The sequence below is a fragment of the Colius striatus genome, chromosome 1 (genome assembly GCF_028858725.1).
Source record: "Colius striatus isolate bColStr4 chromosome 1, bColStr4.1.hap1, whole genome shotgun sequence".
NCBI classification, from domain to species: Eukaryota; Metazoa; Chordata; class Aves; order Coliiformes; family Coliidae; genus Colius; species Colius striatus.
This window is the reverse complement of record NC_084759.1, coordinates 19,783,396-19,811,387: the sequence shown is the minus strand read 5'-3', so window position 1 is coordinate 19,811,387 and position 27,992 is coordinate 19,783,396. Positions and strand designations below refer to the sequence as shown.

The following is a 27,992-nucleotide window of genomic DNA, read 5'->3' as shown; positions in this document are numbered from 1 at the left end:
GCCGCCGGGGCGCAGCCTGGCAGTACCGCGGTGGGTGGCGGCTGCGGCCGAGCGGGCGCTGCTATGGAGCACATCCGCACCACCAAGGTAACCCCCGTGGCTCCCCGTTGCCGCACAGGACGGCGGTTCGGGAGGGGAGGCGATCGGCAGGAGAGCGGCGGCGTTGACTGTGCTGCGCCGGTAGCTGTGAGGCAGGCAGGCAGGCGGGTGGTGTTGGGGAGGTACTGTTCGGCCTTGTGAATCCCTGCCCCGCCGCTGTCAGCCATAGGCGACAGCGTTGTTGTTCTCCTTCTCTTCCTTCTATTTTGTAGCTAGTGCCTTTCCGCGGGAGGCTCGGGGGCGGCCCGTGCCGCTCGGGGTGTCCGCGGGCTCCGGGGGTGACTACCTCAGAGGCTTACCATGGACCGGCCATCACAGAGCGGTCCCCCCGCCCTCCCCTTCTCGGAACCTTCTCTGCTGAGTCCCCTCCGAGCCGTGGGACTGGAGGAGTAAAGCTCCCGCGGAGCTTGGCCTGGAGGGGCCTCACTAGATGAACCATCCCGTTAAGACGGGGAAGACGGTAAACAGTTGCATTGTGTATCAAGGGTTGTAATGCTGGGTAGGAGACAGAGGGAGCCAGCCGGGAGAGGGTTGTAGTTGTTTTCTGTACTCGGAATGGGGCTTCGTGTAGCTGTTTTCTCCCTTTGGAGGCAAATGGGTTGTGGAAACAACACTTCTTTGCCTTTCTTTGAAAGACTATGTTGTTAAGGAGGTAAGCTGTTTGTATATGTGTGAGATGCTCGGCCATTCAAAAAAGTTAACAATGCAGCACTTGACATTTTAGACCTTTCTGACTTTTTTTCTCTTTCTAGCTTGTCTTTTTTTTTCTGTAACAAAGATGTAAAAGGGGAAAAAAAAGCCCTCAATGTAGGTCATTCTTCTTTTTATAAGTAATTTTAAAGTAAGCTTTTAAGTCATAACTGTTAGAGAATTATATTTCTAACAGTATTTTTCTTACCTTGCTCATCAGCTCTAACTGCAAGGGCTCTTGAAAAGGCCAACGCTTTCCTTTGGATACTGGAAATTGTCAAGTGTTTAGTTCCCTAACTAATCTGACTTGAAAGGCTGACTTTAAGCTAGTTTTATAGATGTGTGGAGAAAAGGAGTGGTCATACTTCAGCTCCAAATAATAGGTTTATAACCAACAGTTATATAAGGAACAGGCTTCTCTTTCTTTAGTAACAGCTTATATAAATTTTATATCAAATATGTATAGCTCATTTCGTGTTACACGTACAAATATACATAAAAAATATAAGAGGATCAAGGTCTTGCATGACGCTGTTAGTGACACTTTGGTTTACTGGATGATGGAATAATATTGTACCAAGCTGACAATTTGGAGATAAAGTTTCTTTATTACCCTCTTATAAGCCTTAAACTCCTTGTTTGGGAACTTAGTATTGTATTCTTACAGTTAATAGCTAACTTGAGAATAAAACTAGAGTAAAACTGAAGTCTCTCAGTGATCTGAGTAGCTGTGTAAGTTTCAAACCTCAAATCGAGACAAGTGATTATGTTTCTGCTTTTTTTTTTTTTTCTGCATCTCTGTTGAGGAGAAAAACACTTGGGTAGCAATAAATGAGAAACAAGCACTGAACAGATCTGTGATATCCAGTCTACTACTTGAAGTACTTGAAACAATTCTATTTTATAATTCCTAACCAAAAAAGGGCATTCTAAAAATCTTAATTTCATTGCTACAAATATCATGAGATTTTGCTTACAGTGGTAATGCTTGCTTAGCTTTCTGTTTATTGAAAATCCAGGTGGATTAGAATTGCAATAATTATGAGTATTACCATTATAGAAAGCAAGACAACTAAAGTACAGACTGTGCCATGGGCCTTAAAAAGTCAGTGCATGTGTAGATTCAACTTGGATCTTGTTCCAACTGTTCTAAGAGAAATCTGACAGCACTTCACAGGTGTTTTTCAATGTAATTTATTAAAGGAATAATGAAAGAAACTTGAAATAATGCAGTCTTGCACAAATTTCTTCAGTATAACTTGTATATATATTTGAAATCAGATCTGTTTTAGTGAAAATACCAATGGATTTTCTGCTGGAAACAGAATATTTAGCATAACTTGACTGCTAAATCCTAAACCTATGTTTCCAAGCCTGAAGCTTAAATGGAGAACACCTTTTAATTTCAGCAAATGTCATACAAAGTTGCAATAAAAGGTCGTGGAATGATATACTGTAATCATTTTTGTCATTGATTAGTAGTTCTCAAGCTAATCCTTCAGCATTTTTTTTATTACAAGGCTTCAGAAGTATAGTTTTCAGCCTGTCTTTTTGCTACAACTTGTGTCATGTGTTGAAAAATGTTGTTAGGGCTTTTTTTTTTTCTTTTTTATCTTTAATTTGGAACTCCTAATCCTGATAAACAGTTTGACTCTTTCACTGTAAATACTTTACATTATTGAGGTAGCAGTTCAAATTTTTACTGGTTTAAAAACTCACCAATTTGTTTGTTCTACCTACTGTCAGAATATCACTTCTGACTATTTGAATAATCTCTGCTTATAGATGTGCTAAAACTCAATAGCAGTCTTCAGTCTTTTAATCTTGTGATACTCTTAAAAACTGACAACTGACCTTTTTTCATAAGTAAGGATTTGCCAAACTTTACAATTGAAGAAAAAAAACCTGTCTAGCTGAGTAGCCATTAAAGCTGACTTGAGCCAAGCTTAAATGGACATGTCATCTGTGGAGGCTGAATCTGAATTACATTTCAGTTGTTTTTAAGAAAAGTAAATCTAGCACCTAGCTTGCAGGATTCTTGAAGATTTTACCTATGTAACAGGAAGCTGGAGCACTGATGCCTGTCCTCATCTAACATAGAAATACAGCTTTGTAAGAAAGCTGTTTTATTTTCTTTACATTAAATTGCTGTTTTAACTTTGCAAACCAAAATTAGGCCTTGCTAGATTTTCTCAATATAGGTATTTCTTATATGTTTTTTAGTCTTTTATGTGTTCATTTAGTAGGTAAATAATTTTGTGCATATGAATTAAAAGTGGCTTAACAGCAGCACAGTAGATGTGACTTCCCCTAGTCACCTCTTCTGGGTGCTGTTCTTGCTGGTGTAGAAATTTTTGGAGTTCAGCCATGCATTTAATGTCAGTAGCAGCAAACCTCAAGCATGAGAGCTTTAACTTGGCATAAATGAGACAGTGCTGCCAAGAAATAGAGGAATGCATGGAGATAAGTAATTCGCCACACTCTTTTCCTGTTGCACACAAAGAATCATGTAATGTTTGCCTCAGATAAAGCAGTCTGTGGAACCTGTGAAGTTATGAACAGCAGGCTATGTAGAAATCACTTTCAAATGAAATGTTTTCCATAGGACTGAGATAACAATGTTGATAGAATATGAGGAGGAGAAATTTGCCCTTGTTAAGACTCAAATTTGACATCTGCTTTAAATGCCAGCACGGCCCTTGAATTCATAGATTGTTCTAATTATTAATATAATCCTTGCATTTAATTAGAATTTGTTTTGGCTGTGGGGTGAGGTTATGCTGATCTAGATTTTTAAAGCTGGGAATGACATAAAAGATATTAGGTACCAAAAATTGAAGTCAGGAGGACGTAATCTTTATGGCTTTAAGTCTGCAGACAACCAACTAAGCATGTTGCTGAGATCAGCTGTTAATTCAGTGCTGGCATCTCAATAACAGGAAATTGTTAGTAAGTGCTTGCTCTATTTTGGGGAAGCAGTCTAAAAGCTTAGTAATTACTTGTTCTTATTTGTTTTTAAACTTAATATCCTAGTCTCTCTTACTAATAAATAATGGTATTTGTTATGTATATGGAGTAAGTATTCTGATGGAGCTTAGCATTGCAACCTGATCTAGGTGAACCTGCTTCTGCAGGAGTGTTGGACTAGATGATCTCTAAAGGTCCCTTCCAACCCCTACCATTCTGTGATTGTGTGATTATGCGCTTTTGTATTGAAAGAGGATCTTTTAACTGGTCAGTCTTCTCAAAGCTTGTGTGATCACTGTTATGTTCTTAATAGTCTGGTCTGTCTAGCCTTATGTGTGCTGTGTTATGCTTTCTACAGTTTTCAGAATTATTGCACAAACTGGCAGAGCTTTTGCAAAGTTAGAATTTGCTGCTTGTGAAAAGAGAAAATTAAGTTTTGCCTCCCATTCCTCTTTGTTCTTACAGGTGGAACAAGTGAAATTACTGGATAGGTTCAGCACGAGCAATAAGTCACTGACGGGAACTCTATACCTTACAGCAACTCATCTGTTATTCATAGATTCAAGCCAGAGAGAGACATGGGTAAGGGTAATGAGTGCTTGTCCAGATGTGTTTGTTCTTGATATAAGACTGAATGTGTTTAATAGAGTGCTTAGATAAGTTACAAATTATTCCCCAGTCCTTCCTTGTTCAAGGTATCATAGTAAGTTAATGATTTGCAGATTGTACTTGTGTGACACTGCTGCAGTTGTTTCTTTGTCTTTAAGCTGCTATAATTTTTTTTTATAGCTTTCACTTGTATTCCTGAGTAAATGCAGTGTGTCCAGAAACAGGCAATGAGGCTGGTGAAGGGTCTAGAGAACAAGTCTTATGAGGAGTGGCTGAGGGAACTTGGGGGTGTTTAGCCTGGATAAGAGGAGGCTGAGGGGAGACATGATCACTCTGCAACCACCTGAAAGGAGGTTGTAGTGAGGTGGGGAGGGGCAGTCTTTTCTCCCAAGTGATTAATGATAGGATGTGAGGAAATGGGCTCAAGTTGTGCCAGGGGAGGTTTATACTGAACATTAGGAAGAACTTTTTTCCAAGAGGGTTATTAATAATTGGAATGGGCTGCCCAGGGAGGTGGTGAAGTCACTATCCCTGGAGATATGTAAAAGCCATGTAGATGAGGTGCTGAGGGACATGGTTTAGTGGTGGGCCTGGCAGTGTGAGGTTAGTGGTTGGATTTGATGATCTTAAAGGTCTTTTACAACCAAAGTGATTCTATGATTCTTCTGTGTGTGATTGTTTTCTTCAAATAACTGACTTACACTAGAATTCAGAGGCAGGAGTGAGAGGCTGCTAGATAGATTAAGCCTAAGGTTTAAATTTCTATATTAACTTACCTTATATTTAGATCCTGCCTGGATTAAATGAGACAGCAAAGTCCAAAGATCTGGTTGTTGGTGAAATATTGAAGATCCCATGCCCTTTTTTAGAGTAATAAGGAGCTGTTTCTTCCCAAGTGTTAATCTCCAGAGTAAAATGTTCAGAAGGGGCTTCAACTTCTTGATGACCAGTGGTCATGTTGTGCAATTGAAGTTGGCTAGTACAGTAATTCCCATTAGTTCCTGTTCTCAGTGTCCTTGTGGCATGCATGTGAACGTCAAGTTCCGGCTTCCACTGTAGCCCAGCTACCTGACTGAGTGTGTGTATAAGTCTGTCATCCTCCACAGTGAAAGCTTCTTTCCCTGGATGTGTGTGTTTGGTTTTTTTTTTCCTGAAAGTGTATTTTTCTGGATTACTTTTAATCCAGTATCCTGGTTATCTGACCAGATGCCTCAAGGTTCTTTCAAAATAAATTATTTTTCTATAAGTTTTCTTGGATACAATGTACAGATTTGTACAAAGCAAATTGTTACTCTTTTGTACAAAGTGGGTTACTGGAGAGAACATAATTCAGAAGCATTACTTACATCTCCCTGTGGTCTATGATAAAAGGTTCCATTTTGGGGAAATTGAACTTGCTCACCAAGTTTTGCCTTTATATGATGATAATGCAATTATCAGTTATAATTATGATGATGTCTTTAAGATATAGTCTTTGTAAATGCATATTTGGCAGTATTGTTTCCAGATGCCTGTCTAGCTCTGATCAATATTTAAGAGGTCATCATTGCCTCAGTGAGGTAATAGAAATTCTATCAAGAACATCTTGTTCAGTTGAGGTAATGTATCTGCAGCTTTGTTCCCATGGTTGAACAGCAGTTACTTTCCCATGTATTTGCCTGAATTTTATGTAGACTTTGCCACAGCTATAAACTCCACAGAGGGCTTTTGGATACCACTACTGTCATGACAGTCTTCTGTTGAAGTGGTAGAAAGGCACTCATCTGGGAGACTGTCATGTCTACATAACACAGTGGGTAATATTGGAGATGGTTTTTTCATCTCTTGTTCATTCTACAGATACTAAATACCAGAATTCTAAAGTCTTCAATGTCAAAGTTTGTCCAGTTAGCAAAGTTATAGAAGAGGACTGAGCAATCACAGTGGACTCTTACTGCTAACTTGCATGTTGAAGGATATTTACTGTTCCTTACAAACATTAGATAACACTTCAAAATATGAGAGAATAATTAAGTTTTACAAATTATGATTATCCTAACCAAAACACTAGTCTTGGATTTCTTCTGAGTTTATTTTTTATAAGTAAATGGTTGACAAAATTAGCCAAAATTCACAATTAGTATTGCTTAATGTGTTTTAAATCTGCTCTTGTGAATAGTATGGTGTTCTCATTTTTCACCAATGTCTTCACACTGCGAGTTTCTGTGTGCCACAGATACTACATCATCACATTGCTGCAGTGGAAAAACTTCCCTTGACTACTTCTGGCTGCCCCCTTGTCATCCAGTGCAAGAACTTCAGGATAGTTCATTTTGTTGTTCCCAGAGAGAGAGATTGTCATGACATTTACAACTCATTGCTTCAACTGTCAAGAACAGGTAATACTTCTGACTGTAAAAGTCTTTGCTGTATATACCTGGATAAGAAGTTAGAAAAAAAAAATCCATGGGTCTTGTTTTGTTGTGTTTTTTTTTTTTTAAGCATGCATTACATAAAAGTCTTTTAAATGGAATTGGTATGTAGAAGAATGGTTAAGTATGCATCTGTACACAAATTCATAAGATGTGTTGTCTGGCGTTTGTAGGCTACCGATGTCCACTAAGAGAATGCAAGATTCCTGTAATGCTGCATTACAGCATTAATGCATTTATAGCCATACCCCTGAAATTGTGAATAGAAATGTGTACAGTCTTTCTCAATTGATGTGTTACATACATAAAATGCTGCTAAGTAAATACAAAGTTTTTACTGATTTCATGCAGTTTGAAAAAATGAAGCTGAAGTTTTGAGGATAAAAGGACTCTTGTAAAAGAATTGATAGTGCTTTCAGTTATGTAGTATGATCTCTTGCATTTTCTGCTTAGTGTTTAGAACAACGTACAATGTCATAGTCTTTGTGAAGTGATTATTGAGAAAAACAAAATACTTCAAAAGTCTTTGTTTTAAAGTAGACTTCAAAACTTACTGCTTTGAAAGCTCAGTAGATGTAAATTTCTGTTCTTTCATCCCCAGATTGTTTGTTTTTTACTTTTTGTGAAGTCTTGTAATAATTCTGCCTTTTGCCTTGTTTTAATTTTGTCAGTCTTAATTTTGTGTGCTCTGCTTTGCCCTTATGGCTTTAGAAATGTCCCTGCTGAATTAGGTCAAGCACGTTCAAAAAAGCTCTCATAACTACCTTTAACTATAATTTTATCAGTTAACTGTATGACAGTTGCAGAATAAATATTTCAAGCGTATCAAGTATCTATTTAGATTTGCTTTTGAGAATCTTGAAGCTTGCAACTTCATCTGCAATTTGGGCAATTTCAAGGCTTGGCAACTGTGCTACCTCTCTCGACTCAGACATTTTTAGAGACAACTCATTACATAGTCTTACTTTTTACCTTTCAGCAAAATATGAAGAACTGTATGCCTTCTCCTATAATCCAAAACAAAATGAATCTGAGCAAGTCAAAGGTTGGCAGCTTATTGATTTAGCAGAAGAATATAAGAGAATGGGAGTGCCAAATGCTAACTGGCAGTTGTCCGATGCAAATCGTGATTATAAGGTAAGTGCTGTAATGGAAGCAGGTTTTGCTCTGCATCTGTTTCTCTTTTGTCTTCTGACTCTAGTCCTACAGAAAGCAGCCTAGTACTGTGAAAGCACTTGACTTGCAGCATAAGCAAAAACTTGCAAGTGGAGAGAATTAACTCCTTAATCAGTATGTAATCTTATAGCTTTCTAATTTAAGGGGTTTTTTTAAGGACTTATTGAGAGAATATATGTGCATGTGTTCTTTGGGGTTGTTTCTAGGCTGTACTTGTCTGCTTTAAGTCCAACTCCAACATTTCTTGTGCTCTACAGCTTCTGCAATGCTGGCTGTGGTTGATGTGTCTATGGTGATGCAGCTGATTCCCAGATTAGATTTCTTCTTACTTTGTAGTCTGCAAATACAAAATATGAAGGAAATAACTTCATTGTTCTATTAGAAACACCTTACTTCTGTAGAAGATAGGTGTTCTTGAGGTGACTGCTAGTATAGCAGCGTTTTCCAACAGTGCTTGGTTGTATAACTTGGATACTGATGTGTACTTCCTCATCAATGACTTATCTTCTAAGCTATTTATGTGTATATAGAGAAACACGTTAGTGTTTATTTTTTGTTTGTTGCTTTCCCTAATATCTCTCAAATTGGATGCAATAAAACTAGCATAGGCTTTGAGCCTTGTACATAAAATTCTTTTTGTGTATCTGCATCTTTCAGATTTGTGAAACTTATCCTAGAGAACTTTATGTTCCCAGAACTGCAAGCAAGCCCATAATTGTTGGTAGCTCCAAGTTCAGAAGCAAGGGAAGATTCCCAGTGTTGTCATATTACCATAAAAATAAAGAGGTATAGTGTGTCTTCCTCTTAATGCAAATGTACTGGAAAATATTACTCAATACCTGGCAGTAATTCAGGGCAGATAAGGAGGTAAGTGCAATGACTTGTATGAGACTAGTATTGACTCATGATAACCTGACACACCTGACACTAGTGGTGTCTAACTAGATGCTGAATTGACCTAAGCCAGTTTAAAAGAAATGCTTAAGTAATCATCTGGATCTCTTAAGGTCAGTTTCTGAAAACTTTAAGAATACTGAAGATAGCTTTTTGTCAAGTGATTTGTCTTCCTTGATATATCAAGAATAAAACCTGTTGGGTCAAAATGGGAGTTAAAAAAAAAAAAGACCACAACAAAATGCCAGGAGAAAAGAACTGGTTCTTAGGGAGGAATTGCAAGGTCAAAGAACTAGAGGATGATAAATAAGATTCTGCAGGATTTGGTGGAGTGGTATGAAGCAGTATCTGCCTGTCTTAGCTAGGGCATGTCTTTGAAGGGAGAAAAGGATTGTCACCTTGGTGAGTTGAAGAATCAGTGTTAAGCTACTAGTTGCATTTGAAGATAATTACTATTTGGAGGATACACCTGATACCTTCTGAAATCCAGAATGTAATTGAAAATGACATGATGAAAATTACATTATATTATACCATATTGTGCTTGCAGTAGTAAAATCAACTATAATCATAGAATGCTTTGTGTTGTAAGGGACCTTAAAGATCATCGGGTTTCAACTCCCATGGGTAAGAACACCTTTGACTAAACCATGTTGATGCAAACTGCATCCCGCCTAGCCTTACATGCTTCTAGAGATCCAGAGCCCCTCTGGGAAGTGTCAGTGAAAAACTTCTTCCTGATATCTGTTCTAAATCTACCTTCTTTCAATTTAAAGCCATTTTGCCTTGTCCTATCACTATATACTCTTTAAAAAAATACCTCTCTGACTCTCTTCTAGACCACTTCAGGGACTGGAAGGCTGCTTTAATGTCTCCCCAGAGCCTTCTCCAGACTGAACAACCTCAATTCTCTCAGCCTGTCTTCTTAAGAGAGGTGCTTCAGCCCTCTCCTCTTTCATACCAAGAGAGTAACTCACTTTCCTAAAGTGGATTTTCCAGCCTATACTTTTTGGAAATTTTAAGCTTGGGGAAAGTTCATTATGTAAACTGCCCATGTAAATATGCCTGGAAAAAAAATGTTTTGATAAATCTTTAGCTTAAGTTGCAGGTACTGTGTTTGAAGGTCTGCAAGTGGTGTGCCTAAAGTTGGGACACGTAAGCTTTTTTTTTGCAGTTTAGTGCTGTTATCTACCAAATAAAACAAAGTGTTTCAGTGTCTTTTAATATCTGTGATTGGAATGCTTTGCCTAATGCTAAGCTGATGCTAATTTGTTCTTTGTTTTCTATTGTAGGCTGCAATTTGCAGATGCAGTCAACCTCTCTCAGGTTTCAGTGCCAGGTGCCTGGAAGATGAGCACATGTTGCAAGCCATCAGTAAAGCAAATCCTTCAACTCGCTACATGTATGTCATGGACACCAGGCCCAAGGTTTGTACTTCAGGTTTTGCAAACTAGCTTTTCTTCCTGAACACTAGAGTACAGAGATACAGAGTAATTCTGAAAAGAAAAGGAGTTAAATGTGTCTCCATGGGTAAAAATGGTTTTTTAAAGGCAAGGTTAGGCTTCTTTATTCAGGCATTTTAACTACTTGCTTTCTTAAAGCTGAACTTCTCTCATGACTCAGCTAGAGTTCACTGCATATGCTACTAAACTAGGGAGCTGCATTTAAGAAGTGAATAGTTGAGTGGGATCCGAGTCATTCTCACTGTTTAAAGCTAAATTTATGAAGTGGTTAGCTGTCTTGGAGTTTCTTTTAGAATAGGAGGAATTACTGTGTTCTGTGTGAATGTTCTGTGAAAACTACTGTTACTGTCTGTCTTAGCCAAGAAGTAGTAGGGGGAATTCTGTTGTAGCTTACTGAGGTCTTACTTTATTACTGTTAAATGGAGTTACGTTGGATTTTTGACCTATTACCTGGGTAACTTTCACTCTTTAAACCATCTGCATTTAAATTGGTATTCATTCCACTCAAGTCTTTGAACATAGGAGCTGGAAAAAAGGATCCTGCATTGTAGTATCCACAGTTATTTTGTGCAGGGTTCAGGATTAGGTCAATCTGACAGACTGAAACTGAGCCAACTGTTTTTTGTTGTTTTTTTTTTTTTAATAGCTGCTGCAATTTATTACTGCTTGTCCCCAAAATTGATGTCTTTAGAATGCCTGGAAGGTGCATGTGTGGTTAAATCTGGGCATTACTCTTTCTGATGACATTTCTGATTTGCTCAGAAATGTTTGGAAATAAGTGTTTGTGGTTGGGAACATGGAGGAGAGAATAGGAAATTATGAAATTAAATGCATTATTCACATTTCACAACTCTAAACATGTTGTTTTTCTCTATTATGCCTTTCTTACACTGGAAAGCTTTCAAGTCAACTTGTCACAAACTGTTATTTTATTAGATCCTGTTTTATAGTGTGTGGTTTTTCCCAGTGTATTGCATTGAAATTGCATGACTTCCATTTCTTAATTTGAGATTCCCAGATCAAGTGCTGTTTTTCAGTATTTTTATTTTGTTTTTTCAAGCTTAATGCAATGGCAAACAGAGCTGCTGGGAAAGGCTATGAGAATGAAGACAACTACTCCAACATTAGGTTCCAGTTTGTTGGCATTGAAAATATTCACGTAATGAGATCCAGCTTACAAAAACTTCTGGAAGGTATGTTCTAACTGTACTATAATAGTGTATATGAAAACAGGACAAATATTTTTTTTGAAGTCTTTAATAATAGGTTACACAAACTATAGGATATTTCTATATTTTATCCCAGCTACCATTTTGCTGTGCTGTGTGGCAATGGATTGCCTTACACCTTTTACCTTTAAACTGTAAACCCAATGAATGGAGTTATATTGAAGAGAATACCTGTATGTTTTGAGTCAACTTGGTTAGTATGTCAGTGGCTTGTGGAAAAGGCTTCTGCATTTTCCAAGTATATATGCATGTGTACCCATGTGTAATACAAATGTACGAAATAACATCTATCTGTACATACATTTTCATGTGTAGAATACCGACTCTTCAGGGAGTGCTTAGTTACACAGAATTTTCAATAAGCCTATGGTCTGTATGAAACTTGAGCTCTTTGGCCAGGTGAGCCCCTTCTGTGCCTGAGTGTTTGTAGAAAGCAGGGCAGGGGGAAAAGTGGACCACAATACTTATGTGCTTTGCCTTGTAGAACTGTGCAAATATTTCTAATCAGGACGACACTTGTGTGGAAGCCTATTTTGCTGAAGACATTCTGGCTACATTAATGAAGAAACTGAGACAGTGTTAATCTTTTTATCGGGCACTTTAGGGGATACTACTGAGCTTTGATAATACGGGGTTTTTTTGTGGTTATTCCTGTGTGTACTTTATTGAAGGGAAAGATAAGCAGCAGGAGCCTGAACTTCATTTTGGAATAATCCGTCTTTCTTTTGCCAATGTAGTCTTTTGTTACATGGGACCAAAGGTCTAAAGTAAAAAAAAGTTTCCTGTAGCTGTCTGATGCAGAAGTGTGTGCATCACAGTTACACTTGACAGACTTAATAGTCCTTCCATTTGACTTAGCATCCTACCAACAGTACTTAACAAATATCTTTCTCTGGCGTTTATTAAGGGTGGGATATGTTTTAGTTTTTCCTTGTGTAGAAAGTTGGTTTATGTAAACGCAGTTGATCATGACTGTAGTTGTTCTCCAGATTAGGTTTTGGAGTAAATGAACATGGTGGTTCTACTTCAGTCAGTAGAATTCACTAGTTTTGCTGAAGTTGGTCTAAAAGTAGGAACATCTTTAAGGGTAGGAAGGATCCTTAAATTTAAGGAGGTATGCAATAACTTAAGACCCCTACAAAAATGTATCATCAGTGGAATAATCAGGAGGGAAATGCTTCATAGCTTAAAATGAGGAAAATGACATTTAACTTCTGTTTACCAGCTTCCCTTGGATGTGCTAAACTGAGTGTTCTCAGATCAGGAATGTGATACTGATGACCCTGTTCTTTCAAGAGCCATTGTAACTGTTTTATTTATAACAAACAACTGCTGTTCTTCAGCATGTGTTGTGCTCCTAGGCTCTTTGTCTGTCCAATTTCCTTTAGATTCTAGTGATTCAATTTGCAAGCATAATGTAAGACTTAATCTTTCCCAACATCCTTTTATAATGGGACTACACCATGGAGCGTGCGAGGAAGATTTGCAGTCTGTTCCTCATCTTGGATTCAGCTGGTTTTTAAGTATCCTTCATGTAGTAAAACAAAACTTTACTAAACCAATTTTCTTAAGCGTGGACATGATGACTGCGCTCCCCTGATGGGCAGGCTGTCCATCTGTACAACACTAATGGAAGAGTCTTCACATTGACTACATTTTTTGGCTGTGGTATTAATATAAAGTCCAGCTTTTATATATTCAAAAATACAATATTACATGTCAGAAGATGTATGCAAAATATTTTTACTTATAAAAAAACCAGCATTTCTTCTAGAAATATTTGAGGAAAAGGGTCAATAATAGCCACTGTGATCTGCTGCATGTATTTGACAGAATTGTGTTAACTGAGGGGTTTTTGTGAGTGTGTATTGGGGAGATGGGATTTAGTGGTTTTTTTTTTTTTAGTTGTTAAAAACAACCTCTGTCCCCAGCTCACTGTGCTGAGGCATTGCTAGCAGTGTGTATGAGGACAGTCAAGCAATGGAACATTGAGATTTGGGGCTCACGTGCATGCAGGGGATACATTTTTATGATGGGATCCATATAGCCCAAACTTCCTTTGTATTACAGTCATCGTGAAACGGCTAAACATCTCAGTGGAACCATAAATCATCTTTGACCCTTTTAGCGACCATAAGGGACTGGGAGTGTGTTTGGTTTTGGGTTTTTTTGGCATGTAAGTGTAAACAGTGTCAATGCAATTTCATCACCAAATAGCATAAAAATGTCTGAATTCACAGAAATGGAGAGTAATTCTATGTGCTCAACATCAGTGTTCTTATACCTGCCTTGGTTTATAAAAATATAGGAGCCTAGCTGGAAGAGAGAAATACTAATGACTAAATATTTCTACCAAGCTGAAAATTCTGATCAAAAGCAGATTTTGACAGCAGTATCTGGGTGGAAACAAAGTAAGAGAAGCCTATTTATTTTCTAGCTGAAAGCTTGAAACCAGAAGCTACAGAATGCAGGGCTGAGTTGACATGAATTGTGCCTCTAGACGTTACCCTCTCTGTCTAGTCCCTTCCCTGCAGATGTTTCACTTTCCCAGATACTGGAATATTTTTAGTATCTTTCCTTTACCATAGAGTGGTGGACCTGTTTATGTACTGTTGTGACTGAAGAGGTGTGCGGAGTCACTGATATAGAGTGTGGGCACAGGCTGGAAGGATCAGGTAGCTTTCGGCTGACTTCCTCTATGTGGCAGACTTTCTGAAGCAGAGTTCTTGCCTAACAATGCCATCTCTTTTGAAGACTAGGGAAAACTAGCATAGCTTTTGTTGCTTCTACTGATATTTACCACTAATCTTTAGTATTGTCTCATATCCAGGGCACTCTTGTTTGTTTGGTTACCTCATTGTGCTATGGTTTGGTGGCTCTTTTTCTAGATAAGAGACCTATAGGCTTTAGAAGAGGTGCTGTGAGACTTGTTTAAAAGTCTGTCTTTGTTATAGCATTCAGCATCAACTGGCATTATGACTCCTCATGAGCAATGGAACCTGTATGGCTGAGAGCTGAGAAACATATAGTGCAGATACAGGAAAGCTCCATGAGGTAGAGGTTTAAGAGTTTATAACCTTGGTTACATCAGGGACCTTGACTGAACATGAAACTGTCACAGAATGACTTGGTGAATGTTGTTCTCTACTTCCTCTACTGACTCACATCCTCCCATATTTAGACATAAAGATTATTTTGCAACTGCTGTATGAATATCCCCACTGATACAGCTACAGGCCTATTTGTTTTCATTTGAGTCTGACTACCTTGGTAGAAAGGAGGCTTCTGCTGTGGCAGGGGCAGGTAGTTTTGTACATGACAGCCAGTAACAGGACAAGGTAATCCAGTAACAGGACAAGGGATTATGGTCACAAGCTGCAACATAGGAAGTTCCTCTTAAACATGGGGAGAAACTTTTTTTCCTGTGAGGGTGAGGGAGCCCTGACACAGGCTGCCCAGAGAGGTTGTAGAATCTCCTTCTCTGGAGGTTTTCAAAACCCACCTGGTACGTGTTCCTGTGTGACTTGATCAAAGTGAACCTGCTTTAGCAGGGAGTTGGACTGGATGATCTCTGGATGTCTTTTTCAACCCCAACCATTCTAATATACACATAGCACAGCTGAAGCTTTACCAGCCAGCAAATATTTCTACTTTTTTATTGCCAGAAGTTTGTCATATTTGGACAGTAATATAACTGAATTTCTATTCAAAGTCATACAAAAAGCAGTTTGCCTGTCTCACTTGTAACTTGGTAAGAATGTGTGTGAAAAATGTTCATTTTACCTCTACACCCCTTGCTGTTACCACTGCAAGGCAGCGTTCCTTGAGTTCTTCTTGCACTCTCCATTGGCGTTATGGAGAAGTATCCTTCGAAAGTATCCTAGGGAGGAATGGTAGAGATCAGAGTTGGATGCAGTACATCAATTCCAGAGGTAGCCAAAATCTTGATGGTTTTCAGTTCATTATCATGTCCTTGTACTGCACTTTCTTTATTCCCCTAAGCAGAGTGGAGAAGGTGATGAAACTGACTACTCTGAACAGTGTATATTGGCTGGATGGGGCTATTTCCTACTAGTAGTTGTAACTTTTAAGTGTTTCTGATAAACTTTTGGCATTTGTCTTGGTTTCCTTTGTAAGGCAGGGGCAAGGCTATCTGTCAGAGATAAAAAGTGTATTTAATTTCTTACTTTGTCAAAAAGACAAAGATCTTACTCTTGTCATTCAGGGTTATTGTCACTGAATTTTGGATGGAGAACATTGTTTAGTACCCCTTTTAACTGTTTGAGTGGTTATTTCCTGCAATATTTCTGGTCAACTTACAGCATAGAGCATTAAAAACAATATACAATTGTCTCTCCATTACAAGATATAGGTAACTGCAACTGCTTTCTAACTCTTGGTTTCTTTCAGTCAGTGGTACAAAGGGTTTGTCTGTCAATGACTTCTTGTCTGGTTTGGAGAATTCTGGATGGTTACGTCATATCAAAGCTGTATTGGATGCTGCTGTCTTCCTAGTCAAGGTAACTTGTATGCAACTTCTTTGTTTGATGTTGAGTTGACTTGCTACCAGGCAAAATTACACTTAATGTTATGTAATGTATAAAATTTTGCAACTGACCTTGGAAGCAGATGCTTAGTGTACACCAATACATCTGATACATGTAACATTTAAAATAGCGTTTATTTATGACTGGAGATGTTAAATATGCCATAATAATGGGGTTTTTTTGAACACTGTTTGGTCCACTTATTGAGAGTGGAAGGAATTTGTATGCCCTCTGATTCTTTTAGGTAATTATGAAAGGTGTAGCCAGTTTGGATGTGGACAGGGCAAACTGTTATTTAATGTATCCTGAAAAAGAGAAATCCTGGGGCACTAATGACAGAGAAGCCAAAGTGGTTATTCTGACTTCATCTGGCAAAGTGATGAGACTCTTTATGATGAACCTGTTTCCGCAGGGGGTTTGGACTAGATGATCTCTAAAGGTCCCTTCCAACCCCTACCATTCTATGAATTCATGGGAACTATTGCCTTTGCCACGCATCTGTGAAACCAAGAACTTGACCTGAGAGGAGCTGGTTGTTGTGGTTTAGGCCCAGCTGGGAGCAAAGGACCATGATCAGCCCTAAGTATCAATGGTCTTTGGAACACCTTAAGGACAGAGAGGGTTCAGTTCTGACTTATGGTCCCAGGCAAAACAAACAAGGCAACTTAACTTGGGGAAGGAAATAGAAATGAATTTAATCCACCACCAACCAAAAACCTAAAACCCCAAAACATAACAAACAAAACGACAGAATGGTACAATGTTGGAGAGCACAACCCTTTGAGACCACCTTCCCTCCACCACTCCCCTCTTCTTGAGCTGAGAGTCCTGATCCTGGTGTCTTTTTCTCCTCTGCCACTGAACGGCTCAGGGGGGCAGGGTCACTCAGTGTTTTCCCAATCGCTCCTGCCAGTTGTCTCTCCTCAAGGCAGGTAGACTCCTCACCAGCCCTCCCTCCTTCAGTGCAGAGTCCCTCACAGGCTGGGCAGCCTTGCACAGGCTGCTCTGACATGTGTTCATCCTGAGGGCTGCAACTCCAGTCTGCCCTCTGTGTGGGTCTCCTGTGTGCTGCAGGCTCTCCAGCATGGTCTGTCACCCATCTGGGCACACTCACCCACAGCTGCTGGTGGCTATCAGTCCTGCCATTGCCCTCCATCGGTTACAGGGGCACAGCCTGTGTTCTCACCATGGGTTGTTTGTTTGGTCTGGTACTCTCCCTTCCCTCCTTTTCCTCTGATAGTGGGGTCAGTGTGGTCACCTCCATCTTGTACCACTCCTCTGCCTGCTCTTCTGGCTCAGATTTCTGTTCTTAAATAATGATTACAGAGGTGCCAGATTGGCCCAGCTGGGCTGGAGGTGAATCTGCCTCAGAGCCAGGAGATGTTCTGAGAACTGCTTACTGGGACAGTACTGCAGCTCCCTCCCCCTGTTACCAAGTAAAAAGCAGCTCCACACAAACCCATGACACTGGTGAAGAAAAAGACCCCGAATCTTTGTTTTTACTAGGTGAAATAACAGGGAGTTAACTTCAGTTAAAAGTAGATGATTCTCCTTAAGATGACCTCTCAAAAATATTTGGGCAAATGGGATTTGAATTCTTAGCTGAAGCTACTCAGTTTTTCCGAGTTTGTTTTTGGTTTATTTTCTAACGTGCTTTGACTATAATTATAGTATTTTGACCCTGGCTGGATGCCAGATGCCCACCACACCACTCTATCACCTACCTCCTCAGCAAGCCAGGGAGGGGAGAAAATAAGATGGGAGTCTCGTGGGTTAAGATTAAAATATTTTAATAAAGAAGCAGCAAAGCCACGCATGTGGGAAGCAAAGCAAAAGCAGATAAAGCTGTTACTCTCTGCTTCCCATCAGCAGCGATGTCGGCCACCTCCTGAGAAGCAGGGCTTTGGTACGCGTAGCGGTTGCTTTGGGAAGGCCAGAAATGAATCTTGCCTCCCCTTACTGCTCCTCTCCCCCAGTTTATATTACTGAGCTGATGTCATATGGTATGGAATATCTCCTTGGTCAGCCTGGGTCAGCTGTTCTGGCTGTGGTCCGTCCCAAGATTGTGCTCACCCACAGCTATTGGTGAAGGTGGGGGAAGGAATGCTGGAGGGACAGCCCTGATGCTGTGCGAGCGGTAGCCACAATATTGATACCAACAGTAAGCACAGCACTGCAAGAGCTGCTGTGGAAAATCACTACCATCCTAGACCCACTACAATAATGTGTAACTTTTTTCTTTCCAAGTATTCATTGCAAGGGGTTTTTGTAAGTTTAGTTGTATAAGGAATGGAAAGAGAACTGGGAACTAGTGTAGGTGTTCTTGTTACTTTGTGTAAAGGTGGCAGTGGAATTTTTCTTTATAAGGCATTTTCTATGAATCTGTGGAGAGAAGCTCCTACCTTTCTGATAGAATCAAATCCTGTCCAGAGTAAACATTTTTTGACTCTGTTAAAATGAAGTGGTCTGTGCTGTGAGTTGAGATAAACATAACTTTTGTATTTATTTACTAAATTTTGACTTCTGTCTAGAAGAGAACATTCACTAAAAACTGTTTTGCAGGCAATAGCGGTTGAGAGCGCGAGTGTATTGGTGCACTGCTCAGATGGCTGGGACAGGACTTCCCAAGTTTGTTCTCTTGGAGCTCTCCTGTTAGATTCTTATTACAGAACAATCAAAGGATTCATGGTAAGCTAACTGTTTTATTGTTGAGTTTGTACCTTGGTAAACAAAGGATGCAAAAGGTTTGAATGTCAAAGCAAGCAGTGTAAAATGTACAGGTGGTGGTTTTAACCCCTTCTGTAGTTACAAATACAGGATTTGCAGTATACTGATGAATTTTTCTGAAAGAAAAACTTTGCTACTGGGAAGAATCACTTATTTAGAATCTGAAAAACTGAAGTACGAATAGCAGATGGCTTTAGGCACCCTGCAGCGATGTTGCAGTGATTGCCTTTTGCAGCCAAACAAGCCACCTACCTATGATTCCAAAATGCTTATATATGAAGTTATAGCAGCTCTGCCTTTATCACTTGTCCCAAAATTGTCATTTTTAGATTTTAATAATGTTAACTTCTTCAGAGACAGAGAACCTGAAGATATTTTAGCAATCTAAACTTCTTCATCTTCCTATAGAAATGAAGAGGAATTTTGGTATAATTATTCCAATTATTCTATGATTCCAAGCTTTAGACAAGGAAATTCAACAGTGTTTTGCAGTGATAATACAAGATGTGGGAGCTCCTGAAAGATACTACGTAAAATTGGTTCCTTGTGTTGGTTAGAACCAAGTGCCACAAACATTACAAACAACAAACATGAAGTTAAGGAGGAATTAGAACGATTGCTTGTTAGTAGTGAGAATGTGTATAATCTTTAGCAAAGTTACTTAATCTTTTTGGCTTTTTAGTCCTTGATGCCAATTAGATTTTTGGGAAAAGTTCTGCAATGAGTGGGCAGTCCTGTCTTCATCTTGGTGTGTGATACTATGACTGAAGTTGGTTTACTGATGGGCTTCATAGTGTTAGGTTAGTGCTTGGGCTCAATGATTTTAAAGGTCTTTTCCAACAGAAATGATTCTGTCTTATGATTCTATGAAGTGATAAAACAGTGTTGATATTCACAGACTTATCACTATAAAATATTGCAAAGGTTATATTGTGTACTTCTATGTGAGCTTTGGTAGTAGAGTGCAGCACTGAAATTTTTCCTATACTTTGCAATTCTTTTGTATATTAGGTGATAATCTACTTGTGAGGTCATCCAACTTCAGTAATCTTTAAAGCAAACCTGGTTTAACAGCACTTATCTGTCAACTTGCTAGTCCTTTTTACTAGTTTTAGAAATGTGCTTTGATAATTTCTTGTGAAAGACTTCCAAGAACATAAAAGAACTACAAAGTGACAAATAGTTGCTTCTACTGTAGTTTGACACAACTATTGATAGCATTTTTACATGAGATTTTGGTGTTTTTTACCCTCTAGGTCTTGATAGAGAAAGACTGGATCTCTTTTGGGCACAAGTTCTCTGACAGGTAATTCAATCTTCCAGTACACTAAAATGTATACAATGAACTGTACGAAGTATTCTTAAAAGCAAAAGGCAACTTATGGATCTTAAACTACTGCAGTGTTGCCAGAAATTTTGTAATGAGTAAGCTGTTTCCAGTAGACAGTGCACTTTGTCTATTTCTATTTATCCAATGTTTGAATAATTGGTTTATGTTATAGGCATAAATTACTAGTGCAACTAGTGCCTTGCTCTCGGATGTCTGACTAGAGCTAGGTTTCTATGGATGCATAGGCAGTGCAAAACAAATCTAAAGCCATGATCCAGCTATTTAGGCAATATAAAACAATTTTGGTATCTTTAAAAGTTAGTTTGTTTCCACTGACTTCTATAGGTCAGCATGACTTCATCCTTAAAAGTCCTGGTTTTTCGTGTGATCTACCTGTCATCAGCTATAACAATAGCCTTGCTGCTATTTATTGCTTATTAATTTGCCTTTAGCTGGTTTACTCCACATATTGACTATGGAAGTAATAGGCACAAAGGAGCTTAACTGTCTCATGTTGCTTTTCTGCACTGAATACAGATGTGTGATTACTTAGAAGTCAGAAAAATAGGCTAACTATAGACTTATTCCTATTCAGAAATTGTCCCAGTTCTTAAAGTTTGGTGCTTCATCTCCACCCCAAAGCTAGTGTCAAATGAATGTGCTGTCACTGAAATAGAGTTTGACTATGACTTTTTGATTTCTAACTTAAACCAGATTCAATCTGTTTGTGGAATCTTTTTCAGATGTTGTCAGTTGGATGGTGATCCAAAAGAGATCTCTCCAGTTTTCACTCAGTTTTTAGAAAGTGTGTGGAATCTGACTGAGCAGTTTCCACAAGCCTTTGAGTACAATGAAGCTTTCCTCCTTCAGATCCATGAACATGTCCATTCATGCCAGTTTGGTAACTTCCTTGGAAACTGCCAAAAAGAGCGAGAAGAACTGAAGTAAGCACATATACTGTAACACGTCTTTTGGTTTATTCCTGATGACTAAGAACTCCTGTCAGTTTTCTTCAGCTTAGATTCCCTGTGGAAATAGAGACAAGACTGGCAGTATTGAAAACTATGTTTAACTGCATCAGGGAACAGCAGTGCTTGTCATGCTTTTGCACACTGAAGACAGTCTTTCTTATACTAGAAGAAAACTCCATGCTCATTTTTCATAGTGAAGTTCAGGCTTCTTTCTCCCTTTCTTATCTTCCCCTCCCCCCAACCTTTCCTCCCCAAGATAGGTCAGCTGAAATTTGGGAATATTGCTTTGTCCCCTCCTCCAGTCTATTTTTAGGTAACCTTAAAATTTTTGCCTCCTCAAGACTAATTACTGACAGGTAGAAGTATTAATAGGCTGTCTCCTAATGCTTTCAGTTGGAAAACTTCTGTAGACTTTTTTCCATCAGTTCATCTTCATCTGAAACAGCATTTTAAAAGCATTGATTGCAACTAAGTACGTAAGTGTAACTTGCACAGCAAAAACAAATAGTATTTCTAGAGCTGACAGTTCTGTCCAACTTTAGTGTATGACAGGAAAAAGCTGATTCTACCAAAAGCTTTTAATTCAAGATTTATAAGTATTTCTGGGAACTATCGATCTGTTGTGTTGAATTGAACAATTTCTCTCTTGTTTGCAATCAGTGTCTTGACCTTCATCTTTTCTTGCTTTAAGATTAAAAGAGAAGACATATTCCTTATGGCCCTTCCTTCTGGACGAGCAAAAGAAATATCGGAATCCTCTGTATAATCCAGACTTTTCTCCAGAACTGACTCTTTTGGAGCCTAATACAGTATCATTCAATTTTAAGTAAGATTAAATTTTACATATAATATGTCTTTTTTAGTTTTGTCTTTATCTTGTGTAACTAAAACTGTCTGCCTCATGCAGGTTTTGGAGAAATATGTACCATCAGTTTGACCGAAGTATGCATCCCAGGCAATCTGTATTCAATCTTATAATGAACATGAGTGAAGAAAATAAACAACTAGAGGAAGACATTAAAGAACTGGAAGCTGTAAGTATTTCAAAGCATGTGTGTGTACTTGTGACTTGTTCAACTTCACATTCACAGTCTGTAAGAATGCTGCAGTTTTCATGTGAATGTCACTACTGTATGCCAAAACACTTATTCTTTGTAATGTAGACTTTGACTTTCACTGTATGCTTCTATGCTAAATGCCAGACTATGCAGCCAATATTTTGTGCTTAGCCACAATTTGTTTTCCTTTACTGATGAACTGTATTATTTGGAAGTCCTCCCACCATCACAGCATTACTGGAGATATCTTAATGTAGATTACATTTATGTAAAATCTATCGTGTATAGCAAGGTACCCATCATAGCTACAGCTGTGTTGCTAAACCAATGAGACTTAGTGTTTTATTTCCATTATAGCTACTGAAATGGAAGCAGTAAGTATTGTCCTTCTTTTAACTTCATATGCAGATGCATGCTGCTTTAAGTCACCATAATTACAGGACATATACACTGTAATGCTTGTTTGAAGACAGGGCTAAATCCAGAGATCAGATAAATGACTTCTAGGTGCTACAGTAAACAGCCAGGAAAGACTGAGTGGTGTATCCCACTTCATTCTGATATGACTTAAGTCAGTGGTTTTTAATTGATGCTTCATTTTAGTCAGTTAAGATACTGAAACTTTAGAATGATATTTTTTTAAGGAAATAAAAAGTTCTCTAATGATCAGGTTTGCTGCTTTGTGAAGCTAGAAATTGTACCACACAACTCCTGTATGTTATGTTGGGGTTGAGCAGGCAAGTGTAGCTTTTCAAAGAGGAGAGATTTTATTAAACTGATCCTCCTGATAGTAAATAGTTTCAAATCTTAATTGTTTATTTACAAGTTTTTATTCAACTGAAGCAGCAGGTTTAAAATTCAAGAAGCAACAAAGTGAAGAGTAAGTAAAACAAAGTTAAGCTTCAGGATTAAATTTCCTAGAACCTTGTTCTAAGGTGTTAACTTCAGCTGAGCCTACATTGTTCAGTTGTGTGATGAAGAGACGGAGTTGTCTGAGATCTTGATGTAGACTTTCCTACTGTTGTTTCCATCTTCAAAAAGTTGGTGTCAAGAGACAGCAAAGTGTTCTGGCCTCAGTCTCTATTCTAATAGAGCACACAGTGCATAAAACCAAAATCTGTTCAGTTAACCAGCTTATGGTCCCAGTTAGTAGGTAAGATAGTTCAAATTAAAACAAACCAACCCACCCCCCAAAATCCAAACAATCCTTAATCCAAACCTTTCCTCTTCTTCACTGTGCTTGCAGGATAGGTCCTTTTCTCCAGTCCTCCTTTCTAGGTGATACGTTCTAATTTATTCAGCAAACCAGCTTTGGCATTTTTCAGATCTAAAAGAAAAGTCTTTTAGAAGGTTTCTAGGAAGGACATAAGGGCTTAAGCATGAAACTACTCTTTGTCTTTGAGAGACTTCGTAGTCTACTGCAAGCTCCCTGCTTGCTAACAGTACCAAGGCCTATTTTCCTCTGCCTGTACTCAGAATATTCCCATTTTGATAGCAACCGAACGAGAAACAAGCCTGGAAAAAACACCTCTTCTCTGCAGACATTGACAGGCAACCTTTCTGCCTTCTGCCCAGCTGTGAAATTTAAGGATATGGTGGTTTTAGCATCTGCTGTAAACTGTGCAGAAAAATCTTATCCAATGGCCTAATGTTTACTAATACCTTAGGTTAGATGTGACAGTGTGTAACAGAGGTCTGCAAGTGCCCAGTTGGCCAGCAAAAGTGGATTTCTCTTCAAGCAGAATACTACCAGTAATGCAGTCATGCTCACTGCTAGTAACCGCTTTCTATATTTCAGAAAATCAAGCAGAGAAACGGGCAGCCGGATGCAGTCCCTGTGAAGGAACATCAGCAATCTGCTCGTCCTGCACCCGTGGCACTGAAGACCCCTCCATGCTTCAGGAAGGAGCAGCCTCTGATCCCTGTAAACGACGCATTAAGAACTGTAGAGGGCAGCAATGAAGCAGACAATCGCTATAGTGAATTCGTGACCGAGTTCTCTAAAGCCGAGCCTGCTGTCGTCAGCTTGGAGTACGGAGTGGCTAGGATGACCTGCTAATTAAAATCCGACTCTGTGCTCCTCTTCTGGACAGATTGAATTACGAGATGGATTATTTTGAAGATGAGTCTGTGCTGCATGACCAAAACATGATTTGTATATTGGCAAGTTTTGTTAACGTAGACTAGAACAGCATGTTAGTTGTCAAGTGTTTGCTGTTCTTTTAAGGAAAAATAATTAGTTCTGTTTTAAAAGAAATTAGGGACATTTGCTAAGTAATGACTAAAAATCAAGGAGTGGTATGTCTTTGGGATTAAGTCAGTTTGCACTAAATTGATTAAAACAGTAACATTATTCAGAATAGGAAGACACAGGTGGTCCTTCACAGATTTTTATTTGTGCAAGACAACTTGAACTTTCCATATTAGGAACTGAAGCTACATGTATAGATCATATACAATATGAATACATAGACACTTGTTTCATGTCACCCAGTACTAATTTTGAGTGTGTGAAGTGCCATGGAGAAGTATGAGATTTCTAATAACAAGTAGTTGGCCTTAAACCTGTCAGATCAATGATACTGTTGTCTTTTTACTATTGTAGTCTACTTGGCTTTGTTTACATTTTATCTACTCAAATTGTTATTTTCCTTAAAACAGGCCTAAGTATATGAGGAATGAAGTATACCTAAGCTGGCACAGCCTTTTGGCAGAGAGCTCTATGAATGTTAACTTATCACTGAAGTCTGATCTTTCTTCCAATTCCTCTTCTGTTTAATAGATTGTTCTCATTTTCTTCTCTGGCAGCTCAGTAGATTGAGCATCATTGAGGCTGTGGGTTGTGTGTGACCTTAAATGTATTGATATGTGGCAAGGCATTGCAGTGTAGAGTAAAAAGAGTAAACCATGTAAGAAAGCAAAACAGACAATAACTGAATTGTCAAGTTCATTCAGATTGTTCTGTATGTGCTGTGCAGTTGTTGGAGTTGCAGGAATGGAAGCGGAAGTTTTGCTGTTGTAGTCTATTGATATTGTTCCCAAGTACTCTACCGTGTGTCTGAAGCTCATGAGAAACCGAGTGCCTCCTAAATCTTTCACCACAAGAAATTTTTTTTAGTTTTGGTGAAAAACCCCTCTTCATCTTGTGAAAACTTGTACAGCCTGTCCATATTTTAGGTAATTTCAGTACAGTCTGGAGATTTTTATGTAACTGGAGAGAGCACAAAAAACTTGTAGCAAGATACAGTAGAGATTGTGGGACATAAGAAAAAAAGCAGGGGGAAAGTGTACAGTTCGTAAGATAAATTATCCATCTGTAGCCTTCTAGTGAGGGAAAAAGTTTTTGCTGAAGTTTGTCCTGTGATGGATTTTCAGAGCAGATAACGAAATAGTAAAGAAAAATGATGGTGGCCAGTTCTTAGAGATGTAAATGATAACTGTGAGTGTTAAGATCCATAGGTATAATGTTAGACTAATGCTACTGACCTTTGATCTCTGGATGGAAATAATTTCTGGTTACAAATGAAAATGAGTTTATTCTCATCCTGCTTCCTCAAGTATATTTTGTTTAAAATTGCTGGTGTGCCACATGCAGTTTGACATAACTGGCAGCATTTCCCTCTGCACCATGTGGAATCCAGGACTCTCTTAACAAGGCCAGTGTAGGTCACGATCAAGTTGCACTTGTGAAGCTGTCTGGGAGAAATCAACTGCAGCTCCTGTATTTGAGTATTAATTCACCCATTTCACTAATATGTCTTTTAAAAGCCTATAAGTGTAAATGAAGATTTGGAAATATTCCCAAAGATATGAGCATAGGATATCTTTTTAAGGTACATTATTCAGTCACTTAAAGACATTTACAGTTTTTCCACTACAGGTTTTGATAGGTTCACATTTGCACAGTGGTGCCTTACAGGGTTACAGCATGAGAGGTTTTTGTGCCTTGTTATTAATTGTCTTCCCTCCTCCCTCACCTTCTGTATCATCTTGGTTCTGTGGTTTTCCTTTGGAAGAACATCTTGTGTATGAAGCTTGTGTTGTATCACAGTAGTGACAAATTTATCACTGATAAGTAAGTGTTATTAATTTGTACTTAATAGTTTTAATATTTAGCTGCTCTGGTGTGCCATGTACACTTTTCATATTTATTGTTTAGAGTTTGGAGACTTAAAAGATTATATTAAGCTCTTTTGCAACTATTTTTGTATGTTGTTTTTACTTTTAACAATCATCTGAGTACCCCATATACAAGGCTTTTAAAGAGAAAATTTTCTCCCTTTCAGTATTGTTTAAAGTGGTTTATTTCAGTCTTCAGGCACTTTTTTATTGACAGAGTTCACTTCTTTGTGAAAGGAGTCAGGATGCCTTCTTATTTTAAACTAGGGTAGGCATGTTAGGTCAGCGTTTAAAATGTCATAAAGTAATCTACTCAAGCACAGAACCTGTTTCTTCATCGAAACCCTTCCTGATTTGAGGTAAATATTTTGACTCAGTCTGTATGAAAATGGAGCTTTATAAGGCTGTTTTTTTAGAGTAGCCTTCTTACGAAGTCCAGGTAGCTCTGCCAACTCAGCCCCCAGGGTCCCCGGTGAGAAAAGTTCCTGCAGTGAGGCAGCTGTCTCTTCTCATTTGCAGTTTAGGCTTAAGCTGAAACTACCTAAAGCATGTGAGACCTGTGGTGGAGTAAATAGATGGTAGCGAAGCGAGCTCCAACAGAAAGCTTGGCAGAATGACCAGGAGTTAGCACTGTGGGGCTGCTCTGTGTCCTTCAAGAAGGATTTAAAGAGCATCAAGCAAATTGACCAAACTGTGGCAGAAACCTTCTGGGAACAGAAAGAATTTTAATTCTTATTTTGGTTGATGAAATACATTTTCATCATGAACATTCTGCTTCAAGAGCAGTTCCAATACTGAAAGATGCCTGGTACAGCTCAAAATAATGCACACTGCTCTCAGGCTGTGGCATTAACGTGTAGTCGGGGCACTCACTAGTTGCTTGGGAGTATCTCCCAGATAGAAAGTTGTGATTCTGCTCCAATTGCAAGACTTCTGGCACGTGTCAATTCTGTGTTTCAACTTGAGAAGGTCTCAGTCTGTGGGTTTCTACGTTTTGTGCTGCGCTTGATGGGTTGTTTTTTTTGGACTTTTTTCCCAACCAGAATGCTATAAAAGAGAAATAATTCCTTTTAATTAATGAAGTTGGTAGTCTTATGAGCAACTAAAACTGATCTTGCTTTTTAGTGCATGCAATTTAAAAGATTTCTCTAGTATCAAAGAGTTTGGCTTATTTTTGGGAGGGTTGTTGTGGCCATAATGTATTCTTCGACACAAGTTTAAATATCCAACTGTTCTGTTTTATAGGATGCTTGCCAAATCAACAGACAAAGAAATTAATTAAGCAACACTGAACTGAGCTTGGCCATTTTCCACACACGTCCAATTACTAGTGACCTAAATCTAGGGCAAAAGCCTGGAGTCTGGAGAGTCCGTTTAGAGAATTGGAACAGCAGTCCTTCCATAAACCCACATATCCCTATGTAGAACAAACACCCTAACGTAATATTCTTTGAGGGAAACCTCTCACAAATCAGGCTGTGACAGCTTTATATGCCTCTTTCTTGGAATCAGCACAGGAGAGCCTTTCTGGGGAAGGTGATGTGTTCTTCCTCTGGAGCTTTTGTTCACCCAAAGCCTTTCAGTAAAATAACACATCAGCGAATCTCTGAGAACTTGCTACTCCTGGTAAAAGAAGCACATAACTGGCTGTACAGTTAGACTGAAGTGGGGCTGGGGTGGCTCGGCTTAACTACTGGCCTCT

The 27,992-nt window shown here is 38.7% G+C and overlaps 1 protein-coding gene across 2 annotated transcripts; it reads left to right on the top strand.

The window, feature by feature from the left end:
- MTMR6 (myotubularin related protein 6) lies at nucleotides 1-24,735 on the top strand. 2 transcript variants are annotated; one of them, XM_061992839.1, is made up of 15 exons: nucleotides 47-87; nucleotides 312-559; nucleotides 4,222-4,338; nucleotides 6,581-6,743; nucleotides 7,756-7,913; nucleotides 8,610-8,738; nucleotides 10,139-10,273; nucleotides 11,370-11,502; nucleotides 15,949-16,058; nucleotides 18,648-18,773; nucleotides 20,069-20,118; nucleotides 20,886-21,086; nucleotides 21,805-21,939; nucleotides 22,021-22,147; nucleotides 23,970-24,735. In XM_061992839.1, exons 2-15 carry the CDS (start codon nucleotides 530-532, stop codon nucleotides 24,228-24,230), a joined length of 1,875 nt encoding a protein of 624 aa, XP_061848823.1. In that variant the 5' UTR covers nucleotides 47-87; nucleotides 312-529; the 3' UTR covers nucleotides 24,231-24,735. The 2 variants fall into 2 exon arrangements, with proteins under 2 accessions (XP_061848832.1, XP_061848823.1); XM_061992848.1 differs by lacking the exon at nucleotides 312-559 and having other exon boundaries at nucleotides 1-87.
- The last annotated feature ends 3,257 nt before the right edge of the window (nucleotides 24,736-27,992 follow it).